This window comes from Castor canadensis, chromosome 5, assembly GCF_047511655.1.
Source record: "Castor canadensis chromosome 5, mCasCan1.hap1v2, whole genome shotgun sequence".
In the NCBI taxonomy this organism is placed as follows: Eukaryota; Metazoa; Chordata; class Mammalia; order Rodentia; family Castoridae; genus Castor; species Castor canadensis.
This window is the reverse complement of record NC_133390.1, coordinates 98611999-98626346: the sequence shown is the minus strand read 5'-3', so window position 1 is coordinate 98626346 and position 14348 is coordinate 98611999. Positions and strand designations below refer to the sequence as shown.

The window sequence follows — 14348 nt, the reverse complement described above, 5'->3', positions numbered from 1 at the left end:
TGACCACTTCTTTGCATATCCCTCAGAAGACAGCATCCTCTTAGGAAGGCACAGGGCACTAGGGAAGATAGCAGGATGTTTCGTCACAGCAGCAATGTGGCTCTTTTCATGATGGCAGAGTGGTTGCTTGCCGAATAGTACAAGACCAAACGTTTCCTAAGGCATGGTTACGGATACTACTACTTGCCACATCCCCTTCGAGGGTGGAGTGAATCAGATGTGGGATTGATTCTTATAGGAGTGTTGAGTCTCCTGGCCGTGCAGATCAGAATGGGTGAGGCAGTCATGTTGGCAGATGTGCAGAAGTATTCTGTACTTACCCGCTACTCTGAGAACTATGATGGTCAAGTATGACATTACATGCATGTGCAAAGGTTCCCACCTCTGGAGGAGGAAAGGGATGAGGGAGGTGTGGAAGGGGAAATGCAGGTAGCGGGTCCTTGTTGCTCCTTCTCCCAGGCCACCAGGGATAATCAGAGTATGGGCAGAATAGACACTTTCATGCGTGTGCATCAGGGAGGTGACAATTGACCTACTAATAAAATGGTGGGCAACTGAATTTCTATCAGCCACACCTGAGGCCACTCTTGAGTTTTCATGTGGCTTCCAGACAATTCTGTTTTGCATCTTGTTGTAAACTATCAGTCAATCTGGCTTCCTTATGAAATTGCTAAAGATGAGTTTTGGGGAAGAGCATACATGACAGGCCACAGCTTGAGCTGGTGACTTTTTCCTATTCGTAGTGACCCACGCAATCACTTTTAGCTTGTTAGAACTATGTATTTCTCAGGTTTCACTCAGCATCTACTACATCAGAATCTCTGGGGCTGTTGCCCAGCAAACTCTACTTTAAGAGCACCCCCAGCTGCTGGCTTTTTCTTAATTGTGATGACCCAACTAGGTAAGACTCTCAGGTTCTGGGAGTGTGTGTGCTAGTTCTATTTCTAGTAAGCTAAGGGGATGTCGGATGTGGCTGAGATATTTCTGTGATAGAAATTCTGCCATGGGAGCTGAGAGATGAAACATCACAAGTGTATGGAGGAGCGTCTCAGGGCATCCTAAGGAGATACGCCGAAGGCTCCATTCCGAGAGCTGCCTTTGGCAGGGAAACCCCAACTGTGAGTTTGAGCTGGTATGAAAAAACTGAGCAATAGCTGAAAGAAATTGCATTTCTCCTTAGATTTAAAGGGAAGAGGTTCTCCAGAGGACAATGTATTCTCTCTCCCCACTCTGCGGGAGCCTCGCCTCTTTGCTGCCGGGAAGCTCCCAGAAGACAGAAGAGCATTGAGGGCTGTGCACAGAGGCCACAATGCCTCTGCTCGCACACCACCCGTTACTGCCAGCCTATGACCTGAGCTCGTTGGACGGCAGCCCACTCCCTGCACACCATCCCCTGGGGCAGCATGGACACTGGGAGCTGGGTATATGGAGGGGTAGGGATGTAGACTTGGAAGCCAAGCCAAGGGTTTCCAAGTGAGGGAAGTAGGGAACTAGGGTTCCCCTCCTCCCCAGTTTGGGGTCTTAAGTTTTCTCTTGTCATCAGTGGGTGGGGCTTAGGGGGCACAGGATAAGGCCATGCAAACACCAAGAGGGACAAGGAAATGCCTACTTCCTGACAGAAGGGGACACAGTCCTAGGTCAGATCTAAGAAGGCAATGAGAAGGGTCTCAACAGCATTTGGTACTTACAGACACATATGCTGTCAGGCAGATGACCAGGGAGGCAGTGATGGCATAAGGGATGGACGTATTGGGGTTCTTGGCTTCCTCTCCAGTGGTGGCGATGATGTCAAAGCCAATGAAAGCATAGAAACATGTGGCTGCTCCTTGCAGCACCTGTATGAATGATGGCATTTGTCAGGCTCGGAAGGTCAGGGCAGCACAATGGACTAGAATATGGCACCCACAATTGCCTGCAGTTGTTACAGAGTGGCAGAGAGGGTAGCACGGTGAAGTTGGTACTAACCGCGTAAGTGTTGATCTCCTCTATTTTCTTGCTGTATGACCCCAGGCAATTTCATCATGTGTTAAGATTTTTGCTTGTGGTAGCACTGGGTTTTAAACACAGGGCTTCAAGATTGCAAAGCAGGCACCCTATTGCTTGGGTCATACCTCCAGTCCATTTTGTTCTTGTTATTTTGTAGATGGGGTCTTGTGAACTGTTTGCCCGGACTAGCCTTGAGCCATGATTCTCCCGATCTCAGCCTCCCAAGTAGTTAGGATTACAGGTTTGAGCCATCAAACCCCAGCAGAAATAAAAATTTTTATGGCTAAATAAAAATTGTGTCATTTAATGTTTTGGAAAAAAGCAGGACTATAAATAAATCAATATGTTGGCTATACCTGTGTCTTAGGGAACTCATTCACATTTCTGGACCTTGTTTTCACTTGGCATTTCTCAACCACAACCACAGGCTGTATGGTTCCCCTTAGGGGTTGTTTGGAAATGTAAGGAGGTATATTTGACTGTCATGGAGACATAAGGAGGAACTTCTGTCATTTAGTAGAAGGGACTCAGATACTGCTGCACAAAGAATTGCCCTGTTTTTCCAATTCACATTAGTGCACCTGGTAGATTATGTGGTAACTTCTAGATCTGAAATGTTATTAACGATTTCTGAATCTTTTGATATTTTATTGCTTTCGAAGAGAAGACAGACTTTGATTTTCTGCTCCTTTTGGAGGTTTGAATGACCTAGTTGGTCATGAGGCAGAATGTCGGAGTAAATCTGGGGATTTACTGGATAGATGTGACCTTCTATCTGGATGGATACCATCTGCTGGATGTCTGTCATGAGATAAAGTGGCAGGTATTTAGTAAAGATGTCAGTGAAAATCTTCTATTGAGGGCTGTGTGTAAATATTGAAGTTTAAATGAGGTGTCCCCACTTTGGTATTCTCATAATTAGCTGAAAGTATAAAATGTGCCTCTTCGAATGCTTGGGGATGTTGTTGAAGGAGAAGGTGAGATACTTTTTTGGACTTGTGTGTACTGTGTGGGGGAAAAATTGCAAGTTTTGTAGGGGTCCAGCAGTTTAGGCCCATTGTAGGCTGGACCCCCCCTTTCTCCACATTCGGTTTATAAATAATGATATTCACAGCATGTGCCAAGCAGATACCTGTCCAAAAATTTTACTCTTACCTTCCCCCCATCCACTTCTCCATAGGGAAAAACTAAAACATTAAATACTAGAACCTATGAGGTACATCCCAAAATTGAAGATCTTCTGGAACCTGTGAAAGCAACCTTTGCTCATCTGTAAGTAAGTTGGTTTCCTCTATGGCTCTCCAACTAGAGTTGCAATGGTTCAATCCCCTGGGGCGGGGTAAGGAGGTGGGAGGGTGGGGGTGCTCATCCTGGGGTCAATGGCATAGTGGAAGGTCTGTGGATTTTGCTGGAAGAGCATCACTTTTATCTTCACTAACCTTAACTGAATATTTGTATTTCTTTTGATTATGAATATAGTTGACAAACTAATAGTCACCAACAGCAATCAGATATTTTCATGTCATATGACTTGTTGCAGAGATCTTAAAATATTGCTTATAGTATTTTAAAGCTCCAATAAGTAAATACATTGTGGTTATATTTAAAATATGTTTGAATTTCTACATAATTAGGTTCTTTGTTTAAAAACATATTTTTTTTGGCAGTTTTTTTTTTAGAGTTTGAACTCAGGGCTTCAAGCTTGCTAGGCAAGTGCTCTACTACTTGAGCCATGCTCCAGCCTGAAAACATAATTCTAATAAGGAGTCCATAAGTGCCATCAGACTGCAAAGGGATCTATAGCACAAAAAATTAACTTCCAGTCTACTCTAATAAACCAGGTAGACAGAACTTCTCAACCACAAGCAACTCCATCCTCCAAAGGTTACTCTCTAAGGGAAAAGAGAGCTACTTTCACTGTAGGAAAGTCCTTCATATCAGGGTATTCAAAGTGTCTTTGGCTTCCAGTCAAGGAAAGAAGACAGATCTTACCTCATACACAATGGAGTTCATAGACTTGGAAATGTGCTTTACTCATCTAGAAAATATTACAGACAGACAGACACCTATGTGACCTGGTACAACTAGGTAGATTCTGGGAAAATCTACCTTAGGAAAAGGGGAGAGGTCTGCGAGCCACAGCGTGTAAGGAATAAGGAGGACCTAGGGAGGTCTAATCTGAAGAGCAGAAGACTCAGTGGAAGACATGGAAGACACCTTCAAGTATTAGACGGGCTGGCAGTGTCAGCACAGGAGCATCGTAGGCTTCAGGGGGAATCCCAGAACTGTGCATGCAGGTGGGATTGGGATTGTGGAGTGTCAACTTCATTTACTGTCTGAGCTAGGCTGATTTTGCCACATACTAGTTTTGTGATCTAGATCAGGATTCTAACATCTTGGAGTCCAAGTTTCTTTATCACTATTATGATGATAATAATAGCATTTAACTCATAGAGTTGTTACAAGATAATATGGCAAACATAATCTCAGACTACAACAGGTTCTCAATAAATAATGGTTTTTATCACCAGTATTATTATTACTATTGTCAATTTTTCTAGAGCAGATGAAACCCAAGGGCACAAACTCCTCCTCTTCCCTATCCTTCCTCCTTATCCTATTTTTCTCTTCCTCTGACTCCTAAATACTAGGATTATAAGTGAGCATCACCACCACCAGGCAGGTGAGTTATTTAAATGAATTTTCATTCCTTATAAGCAAATGGTGAATACAAAACAGTCATGAAACTATACTGTGTATAGGCATGTCTCTACAGAATAATCACTGAAACTGTTTTCACGTCACTCTCTCTAGATCTCAGATCCAGCTACCAGTATTACAAGATTAGGATACCTTTGCATGCATGAAAGGAATGTGTGTGGCCCCCAGGGGTGAGCATCTGTGAGTATAATTGGTGATTGAGGTGTGTGCATGTGTGTGCTTGAATGCACATGTATGTATGTTTCTGGGTTCATTGATACGTTATCCTAACTCTTTTCCTTAATGTTTTACATAATTAAAAATGGTAATGACTTTCAAATTTGATGGCAAAGCTGAAGTTGTTTTCCAAAGTAAATCTTGTGTAGATGGTCAGCCAGGTGACCTAGAATAGGTCTATCCTACTAAGATCTTTGCAGGGAAGCAGCAAGTGCCTCAGTTGCTGGAGGGCTGATGCTTACTTAGTTTTCAAAAGCAATGTCATTAGTGGCCTGCTACTCAGTGTGGGCCTCCCTAAAAGGTGACTGCCTGTGCCTTGATGGTAATGAGAGGCATTAGGATGAAGCAGCCCTCCCATGTTTTGTCTTGGCCAGCCTGCCAGATGCTAGGAGATAATTAGGCACCTTGATATAATTTACTCCCAAGGTAATAAGACAAAATTCCAACATCAGTAGCATTGCTGGCCACTCTCATTCCCCAGCTCTATTAGCAGCCTGTCCACAGTGAAAGGAGAATGTGCTAATAGGTTCCAGCAAATGGCTTCAATGTGGAGAACATGAAAAACAGCTTGGAGGCTGTCAGAATTCCCCACAAATTCTTGCTATGGCCCCTTTTCCTGGGAGCTATTTGTGCTGGTAGAGTATCTTAGTTGGTTTAAGAAAAACCATAAGATAGCATCAGGAACAAATAACATGAAGGGTAACACTGTTCAGGGGCTGAGGAATTGCAGATGGAAGCAGGAGTTCAGCTGAGGGGCAGTCACTTGATATCGGGGGAAATGTTTGTTGTTCTTATGCTCCTCAAGACCAAAGAAGCATTTGACCCAGAACCTGTAAGTGAGTAAACCTTCCTTAAGCTATTTTCTTTGGAAGAAAGTGATTGGAGCAGGAGAAAGAGTGCCTTGTGAAGAGTGCAAGAGGATTGGTTGTTCATTAACCCTTTCAAAGTACTTGGGAATGTATTTATATTCCTATTATATTATATTATATTAATTTGAAGTCCTGTAATGGTAGCCTTACATGATCCCCTACTTGATGTTATCCCCATTCTATCCTACCTAAAGCTATGGAAAATCAGAGGATGGGAACTCTGTAATAGTCCTCTAGTCAACAGTAGGGGTCAGGGTTTCCTTAAGGAGTAAGTTCACACAGCTGTCAACATTTTTGTGGACATTCATTAGGTAAGAGTGGGAAATGTGTTTATTACTTTGGTGCATGAGATGATCATGAAAAGGTGTCAGGCCTTAAAAAATAGAATGTCAATTTACAGTGGTTTTGCTGGACTGGGAAAGTGACCTGAAACCAAAGTCGAGAAAGAACAGGGCCAGAGTCACTCACTAAGGAGGAAATGTACTATGCAGAAATCTAAGGCCAGGCAGAGAGCAGAGAGGAGGAATATCAGCAACTCCTCACACTGGGCTGTCCTTTGTGCTCAGATGCCACTTTTAGTCACAGCCACCAGGACATACATTGAGTGTTCTTCAGGAGTAATGGGTTTGCACTAAAAATCTAAACTCCAAACCAAGCTTTCCTGCTGGTGGACAAGTCTACTCAAGATAGTATATGTGGGTTGGAGTAAAGTCAGTAGCCAAAGGTGTGTGTGTGTGTGTGTGTGTGTGTGTGTGTGTGTGTGTGTGTGTGAGAGAGAGAGAGAGAGAGAGAGAGAGTGAGAGAGAGAGAGAGAGAGAGAGAGAGGTGGCTTGCCCCATGGGCCCAACTCCAAGAGCAGAAGGTAATGGAGTAAATACGGGGCTTTGGCTTATCCAGGGCTGGGATTGAGTTTCAGTTCTATTACTTAGTCTAGATCTGTGATCTTAGAATTTTTAAGCTTCAGTTATTTTGGTGGAAAAGTGGAGATCACTGAACATATTTTTCAGGGCTCTTGTGAGGATTAAATGAAAAGTGTACATGAAAGAGTTTGCCACAAAGAAAATGTTAAATTTTAGGAAAGGCATCCTTCTCTTTTTATGCTTAAATTCAGATCTTCTTTTTTTGTTACAAAAGCTAGTGAGAACCCAGGATGCATAAATGACAGGGGACTGGGGGGTGGGGGAGGAGGGAAGTGGGGAGGAAGGCTAGCTTTATTAGTCTTTCCTTGGTGAGGATGGTCCCCTGATTGGGGAAGGATGGGGAACCCCTAAAAAGGGAAGAGATCCACAAAGAGAATAAAGACTCCAGAAACAAATACAAGGTGGAAATAAAAGGCTTAAAGATTTGTTTAACTTCTTTAGAATGGAGAAAGCATTTATACAGAGGATATTAATTTGTCCTCATATTTATGTGGGACTGAAGCTACAGTATATGCCATTTAAGTGAGCCAGTAGGAGGATTTTCAAAAATTAAATATAAGCAGAATAATTAAGAAAAAATTTCAAATTGCTTTGACAGGATATCTTCATTAACCATGCACACTTGTCCTGGGTCAGTTTAACTCTGCACCCATCTGAAGATAAGAAAAGAGCTAGAGTATCTCTGAGTGTTCCTCCCAGTTCCAATATCTTACCCATTCATGAAAGTTTAAAAGAAATACAATGTGTCAGACTATTACCTTATTATTTTTAACAAAGCTTAGAAGGAAGAGGTCATCATGTCATGTGTGCCAGGCACCTCACAGGGGAGCACTAGCTCCTTCCTCCTGCCACTGTAACAATTGCTAACTATAACAATATATGCCTAAAAGCAGCCAACATTTTGATCTTTCTTTTTTCAGGCATTTGGTACAATTTGTTTCCCCACTTGATAGATAAAAACCTGGGAACACAGAAGTTAACTGATGGCCCAAATCTTACAGTAAGTCCATGACCCAATGTTTCTTAAATTGTTAAGAAAATGAGGAGAATATTTCCATGCTCTAACAATAAAAATGCAACCTAGTTCCAGGAAAGTATTCTTTCTTTTTCACTCTTATAATTTGTTGTTTCTTTTACGTGATAGGAAAGGAACAATTTATATCACAAGAAAATACAGACTTGAGGAATCCAGAAAGGGGTCAACAGTGTTTCTTTGTCTCTTCTGGTTTTAACCAGTTTCAGTATTTATTAATTTCAGAAAGAAAAGATGTACTTTGTGATTCTGTGGAATTCTTATAGATAAGCAGAAGACTGGAAATTTTGGTTTCACTTGCTTCCTTGCTTATTTCTCTGCATTGAGCAGCATGGCATGTTTTAGAATAATCAGAAGTTATTCTGAATGTTCTCTAAGAGCGATTTCTGATCCCTGGACATCTTGGAGAAAAACCAGTCAAAGCAAAAGCTACAAAAGCAAACCCAGTGGAATTGTGTACTTGCATTCAACCTGGCCTCTAGTTATTCACTCATCTGTTAAATGACAGGATAGGACTAGGGGACCTCTAAGATCCCTGTCAACTGGAAATTCTCTGACTTACGTTGTACTATACGAAAAAAAAAAAAGACTGGTGAATTTTACCAATGAATCTGCATTTTTAGTCATCCTAGAGAAAGAAACCAGGTGCAACTTGTAACTTAGGATCACCTATCCATATAAAGAGTTTGCTACTCTGACTTTCTATTTTTCATACTGCCAGGTCATGAAGATGAGATCTGAAAATGCTCACCCTCTTGTCTATCCCCAGACCATACTAGGCAGACTTCTCTTCTATGAACCATGCCTCTGGAATAGGGTTTCTAACCAGCACTACCCTGAGCCTGCTCAACCAACTGCCCTGAGGTCCTAGCAGAACTCTTCTCCTTGGGTCAAATGCAGGAAATGGATTAAAAAATTATTCTGGACCCAGGAAAAACCTCATCCCTTCCTTTCCCATGTACTCTCCATGGCTTCTTTTACTGCATTGTTTATTTCTGCACATGCCTGTCTCTTTTAGTAGACTGGGGAGAGATTCTATAGAGCTGAGCTGTTCCTATACAGGCTTTGGAGTCATGGCTTTGGGCCTGGAGTCTGCCACTTGCTCTATGTGCTTAATAGCAAGGCATTTGACCATGTTGAGTGTGAGTGTTTTCCTCTTTCAGACCAGAATGGAAATACTTTTCTCCCAAGGTTATAGGGGTAATGAGTGAGTCATTGCATGCAAAATATGCAGCACAGCATTGGGGATATCACAAGTGGCCACAATCTGTTTCATTGTTATTTATATAAAATAGGACCTCAATAAATCCTTGCAAAACAAGTAAATTTTTTAAAAAAAGAACCACTTCTTCAGAACACTGCAATGAAATTCAGATTAAAAGGATGAAGAAGGTGTCATGATGATTATGGGAAAGAGTAGCATTTTTTTGAAAATAAGACTTGGATTGGTACCAGAGTGGAAGGCTGAGCATGTGCCAGGTATACCAGCTTTTAGGAATGAACTCACCCCTGACCAGCCGTGGGGCAAGAACTGGCCTTCTGCCCAGTATTTCCCATTGACGAAGAAGAGGCCTGCAATCATGATGAACACCCACACGGCCAGGTTTAGCACGTTGAGGACGTTGTTGAAGCCTACAGAATTCTTCACCCCCAGAGCGACAATGATTGTCACAATAACTGCAATCACCAGAGCAAGGAGGTCCGGGTATGATTCTTCTCCTTTCCCTAGAAGGGACAGACAGACATGATTTAATATTGTCCAGAAGGAAGAAGGGACCCTGGAAAGCCCTGATTCCATCCCAGTGCATCTGTGTTTAGTTGTGACATTTAGAGCAGTGGTCATTTTGTCAGAATGAGAAGGGTGTGTGTGTGTGTGTGTGTGTGTGTGTGTTTGTGTGTGTGCCCATGCTGTTGTCCAAAAGTAGATGTAAGTGAATATTTGCAAATGGGTAGGTTTGGTAGACAGGTAAGATGACTTTTTGTTTTGAACCAAAAATTGGGATGTGTGATATGACAATTACAAGGTGCCTGTGGAAACATGGCACAGAGGGAAGAAAGGGCCATGCAAAGTCCTAACATTTGAAGCTAGGACTATTCTGGGACATAGACATATATAGGGCTAACATGTTTTTTGAAAACTTTCATTTTCATTACTGTTAATTTTATAGTCTATAAAATTTCCATTACATTCCAACATTCTTTTATCAGCAAATTAAGAAACGTATAAAAAGCACTGTAAGAGGGGTTTTCTTTGCATTTGTGTGTATGAAGTTGCAGAGAGAGAATAACCAGTGAACAAGTCTTGCCTCCCTGGCCCTGCGGTGGCCTGTGGACTCCTGCCCTCTATGGAGGGGAAAAGGCACTGCCGCAGCAATCAGGGGTCATGATTTCAGTTATACTTTTGCCAAAAGCCAGCTGTGTGGCCTTGGGTATGTTGCCTCATCTTTCTGGACCTCATATGTGAAGTGAAGGAGATAGAAAATCTAATTTTGGGATCATTTCTGGCCTAAGAGTTTAAGAAATTAGTCAGTATATTAGGCACAGTCTTCATACTTGTTACCTTGTTATGGTATTTGGGTACTCAGCAATTTTGCCAACATTTTCTGAGATAGGGACTTGAAGTCAAATGACTTGACATGGTCACAGCAGAATAATTCCTTAGTAGTTTTTTGTTTTTTTGTTTGTTTGTTTGAGGGGTGCTGGGGTTCGAACACAAAGCTTCATGCACACTAGATAAGTGCTGCACCACTGAGTTACATCCCTAGCCCTCCTTGTAAGCTCTGAGGCAAGACTCCAAATCTTCCTCAACTATTGGTTTTTGGTTAGCTTCTTATGAATCTGAAAGGATATGCCTCACATCAGAATGGACAGCGGGTGGCAGGTGGCAGATGGAACCTGAGGTCTTCTTGTATTTGGTAGTGAGCTTCTGATTGTTTGGCATTCACCCAGTTGTATTAGTCCTCCTTGACCTCTGCTAGACTGGAATTCATTTTGTTCCTTAAACTTTTTTTTAATTTGGAAATTAAATAAACATGTGTTTATTTATGAAAAATTGGGAAAAAGAACTTCTGATGAAACCACTGCAGGGGTTTCTTCTGGTTCTCTCTCCTGCACTGGTGTTATTGTTATGTGGTTATTAACATGGTACCTGTGCGGTACACTTCGATATGTGATGTTACACTAAAGCATGCTCCGTGTCATTACTGTGTTCCTGCATCATCCTTTTAATTGCTTGGTACACAATATGCACCCACAATTACTTGATAATTTGCCCCACTGAAGAATATTTAGACTCTTCCTTCCTAATTTTTTTATTATTACACCATGAGCTTCCCTTATCTGAAAATCCAAAGTCTGAGGTGTTCCAGGAGTGCTGTCACACTGCCACAAGGGCACAAGTGGAAAAATCCACACCCTGAAACTTTGTTATAAGCACAAATATATCTAAAAATGGAATAAGATTATCTCCAGGTTGTGTGAATGAGGAGTACATGAAACACAATGGATTTCACGCTTAGACTTGTGCGCCATTCCCAAAATGTCACCTGATGTATAGATGAGTATTTCCAAGTCTGAAAAAAATCCAAAATTCCAGCATCTCATCTCAAGCATTTTGGGAAAGGGATACTCAACCTCTTTAAATAAGAGTGACGAACATCTTTTTGCATAAGGTGTTCATGGAAATTAGAATAATTTCCTTAGGATGAAGAATCACTTTGCCAAAACAAAAAGAAACATTTCAAGTTCTTGACACATTTTCCCAAATTGCACTCGGAAAGGGAAGCCCACTTAATCTGCTCAGTAGCTTTGCATGGCAGGGAAAGAGAGGTAGCCGTCTCACCTAGGCCATTGAGCGTCCCCACGGTGTCCACCATCCAGCGGCTGATGGTGTGATTTGCTAGAGAGTCAAACATACTGCTCAGAGCGCTGGCGCCAGCCGCGGTACCAATCAGGTATTCCAGGATCAGGTTCCAGCCAATGAAAAACGCCACGAATTCCCCAACAGTCACATAGCTGTAGGTGTAAGCGGAACCTGTGGTCTTGGGGACTCGGACTCCAAACTCAGCGTAGCACACACCTGCCAGGACAAACACACAAGTCAGTAGATCCCCGGAGATGAGCTCACCTCTCGGTGGCTGACGATCTTGGGTAGACGACATTAGGAATCTCTGTGGTCTTGGTCACTTAATGATGGAGTTAAATGCTGAGAAATGCATAGGTAGGAGATTTCATTATTGTATGAAAATCATAGAGTAAACTCACAAACCTAGATGGTATAGCCTACTACTCACCTAGGCTATATATATATATTCTGCCGGCAGAATGCAGCATGGTGCTCAGTTACAGTCAACTGTTTTTCTTTTTCATGAGTAGGAGTACACTCTACAATATTGATAAATGCACAGATAGCCAGTAATAGTCATTTACTATTATTATTATTAAGCATTGTGTTTTGTATGTAACTGTAATTGTATATGCTATACTTTTTTTTTTTTTTTGGCGGTACTAGGGTTTGAACTCAGGGCCTCACACTTGCTAGGCAAGTGTTCTACTACCTGAGCTATACCCCAAGCCCATTTTTGCTCTAATTATTTTTCAGATGGGGTCTGTGCTTTTTGCCCAGGGCCAGCCTCAGACCACAATCCTCCTTTATAGCTGTGGTTACAAGTGTGTAACACTGTACTCATCTTGCTTTGTTGAAATGGGGTCTTGCTAATTTTGCCTGGGCTGCAATCAAACTGCAATTCTCCCAATCTTTGCCTCTCAAGTAGCTGGGATTATAGATGTGAGCCACTGAACCCACTATTTTTTTTTTCTTTTTAGAGATACAGAATCCCAATATAGCCCAGGCTTTCCTGGAACTCATTATGTAGCCTAGGCTGATCTCAAACTCACAATCCTTCTGTGTTAACATTCCAAGTGTTGGGATTGCAGGCATGCACCACCAGGTCTGGCTGTGCTACACGTTTATACTCCTGGCAACACAGTTGGTTTTTTTGCACCGGCATCACTACAAAAACATGAGTGATAGGTCACAAACATGCCAGTAATAGACATTCCAATCTCATGACAGCTCTGACATCACGAGTTGGTAGGAATTTCTCAGGTCCATGATAATCCGATGGAACTACAGTAACATAGATATTCTGTCATTGACCAAAGCCCCATTTTGGGGTGCATGACTGCAAATGAATCAATTCTAAGCCAAATCTAACATTTCCATCCTCACTGGAAAAACTTTTAAACTGGAATGCCTGGAAAGGCAATGAGAACTAATTGTACTGAACTATTGAAAAACAATCTTTCTTTAGAAAAGAACACCCATTGGTTGTGTTCTTTACATGATAGATATCCTGCAGGAGCATGGGTATGATTCAGTGTGACCCCACTGATGGCTCCAGGGTTATACTGTGCAATAACATTGTCTCTTTCAGTTTTTACATGTGGTAGAAGATGCTCTTCATTTGACAGTGATGCTTTAAGCAATCTGTGGAATGCTGTCCTCTTTCAAGGGGCGTAGATAAAAATGCAAATATAAATAAATAGCTATTAATAAAGAAAGTTAGCACACGCAGAAGATAGTTGGACAAACACTTTTAGAGTGCTCGGAAGAGTACTAAGTGCTGGGATGAAGAAAGAGAAAAGACACGTGCCCCACCTTCACAGGGAGCTATGCAGAATATCAGCATGGTGGTGGGTGGATAAGCCCAACTGTAGGATGCACGGAAACAGCAAGAGCGGAGATGAGAGACTTGTATGAAGCTGGTTTGGAGGTTTATGGAGGAATTCATTGGACAAAGAAGGTGGAACATGAGGCCAAGACGTGGAGAGAGACAGTGTGAAGTGTTGGGTGGAGAGAGGTGAGCATGGGATATTAGGAGATGAGCTGGAGAGCGAAGCCAAGGCCTTATGTTTTCCAAAGTGGATTCAGAGCCCACTTCCATTGGAATCATCCACGGAGCCCTAATTTCAGGGGAATTTGTCTTTTAACCCACTCCTCAGGCAGTGCTCATGCTCACTTGTATTGATGTGGTTAGAGATCAGGTAAGAAAGAGATTGAGAGGGAGGGGAAGGAAAGGGGTACAGGGGTGGACGTGGTGGAAACATTTTGTACTCAGGAATGGGGAGGAGGGGAGAGAAAGGAGAATGAGGGAGGAGGTGAAATCAGCTAGGATACATTGTAAGCACTTCTGTAAATGTCACAATGTACCCCCAGCACAACAATAGCATGATAATAAGCTAAAAGAAAGATTGAGGATGCACCAAGCTCCTGGGGGTTGGCAGTTTCCTGTTTGGGCTGGGAATTTGAAGTGTGGGGCTAGAGGATGTGACAACCAATTGGAGGACAGATATAGGACAGCTGGGAGGAAACACACCAGGGTGGAACTCGGAGCATGCAGGAGGGAGCGCAAAGTAAACTTTACCTTTGGTCCCAATTTTGTTAAGGATCAACCCTGAGGTTCTCTCACCACACACCAGGGAACAATAGTTCACTTTTTTGTGAATTAAGGGAGTGGGTTTTTCTCTCCTTTTGAAAGGGTCAACTCAGTGCAAGGAAGCAAAAACAGAGATGTCAAAAACAATACAAGAAATGATTCGATT

General features: G+C 42.2%; 1 protein-coding gene across 1 annotated transcript in view; it reads right to left on the bottom strand.

Annotated features, from left to right (window-relative positions):
* Positions 1-14348, bottom strand: part of Slc7a14 (solute carrier family 7 member 14) — a 130099-nt gene that overhangs the window by 21304 nt on the left and 94447 nt on the right. The window contains exons 3-5 of the mRNA XM_020185279.2: positions 11587-11823; positions 9253-9470; positions 1689-1835 (exon numbers count right to left, since the gene is read on the bottom strand). Coding sequence (XP_020040868.1) covers positions 1689-1835; positions 9253-9470; positions 11587-11823 — 602 coding nt within the window. The remainder of the gene's footprint in view (positions 1-1688; positions 1836-9252; positions 9471-11586; positions 11824-14348) is intronic.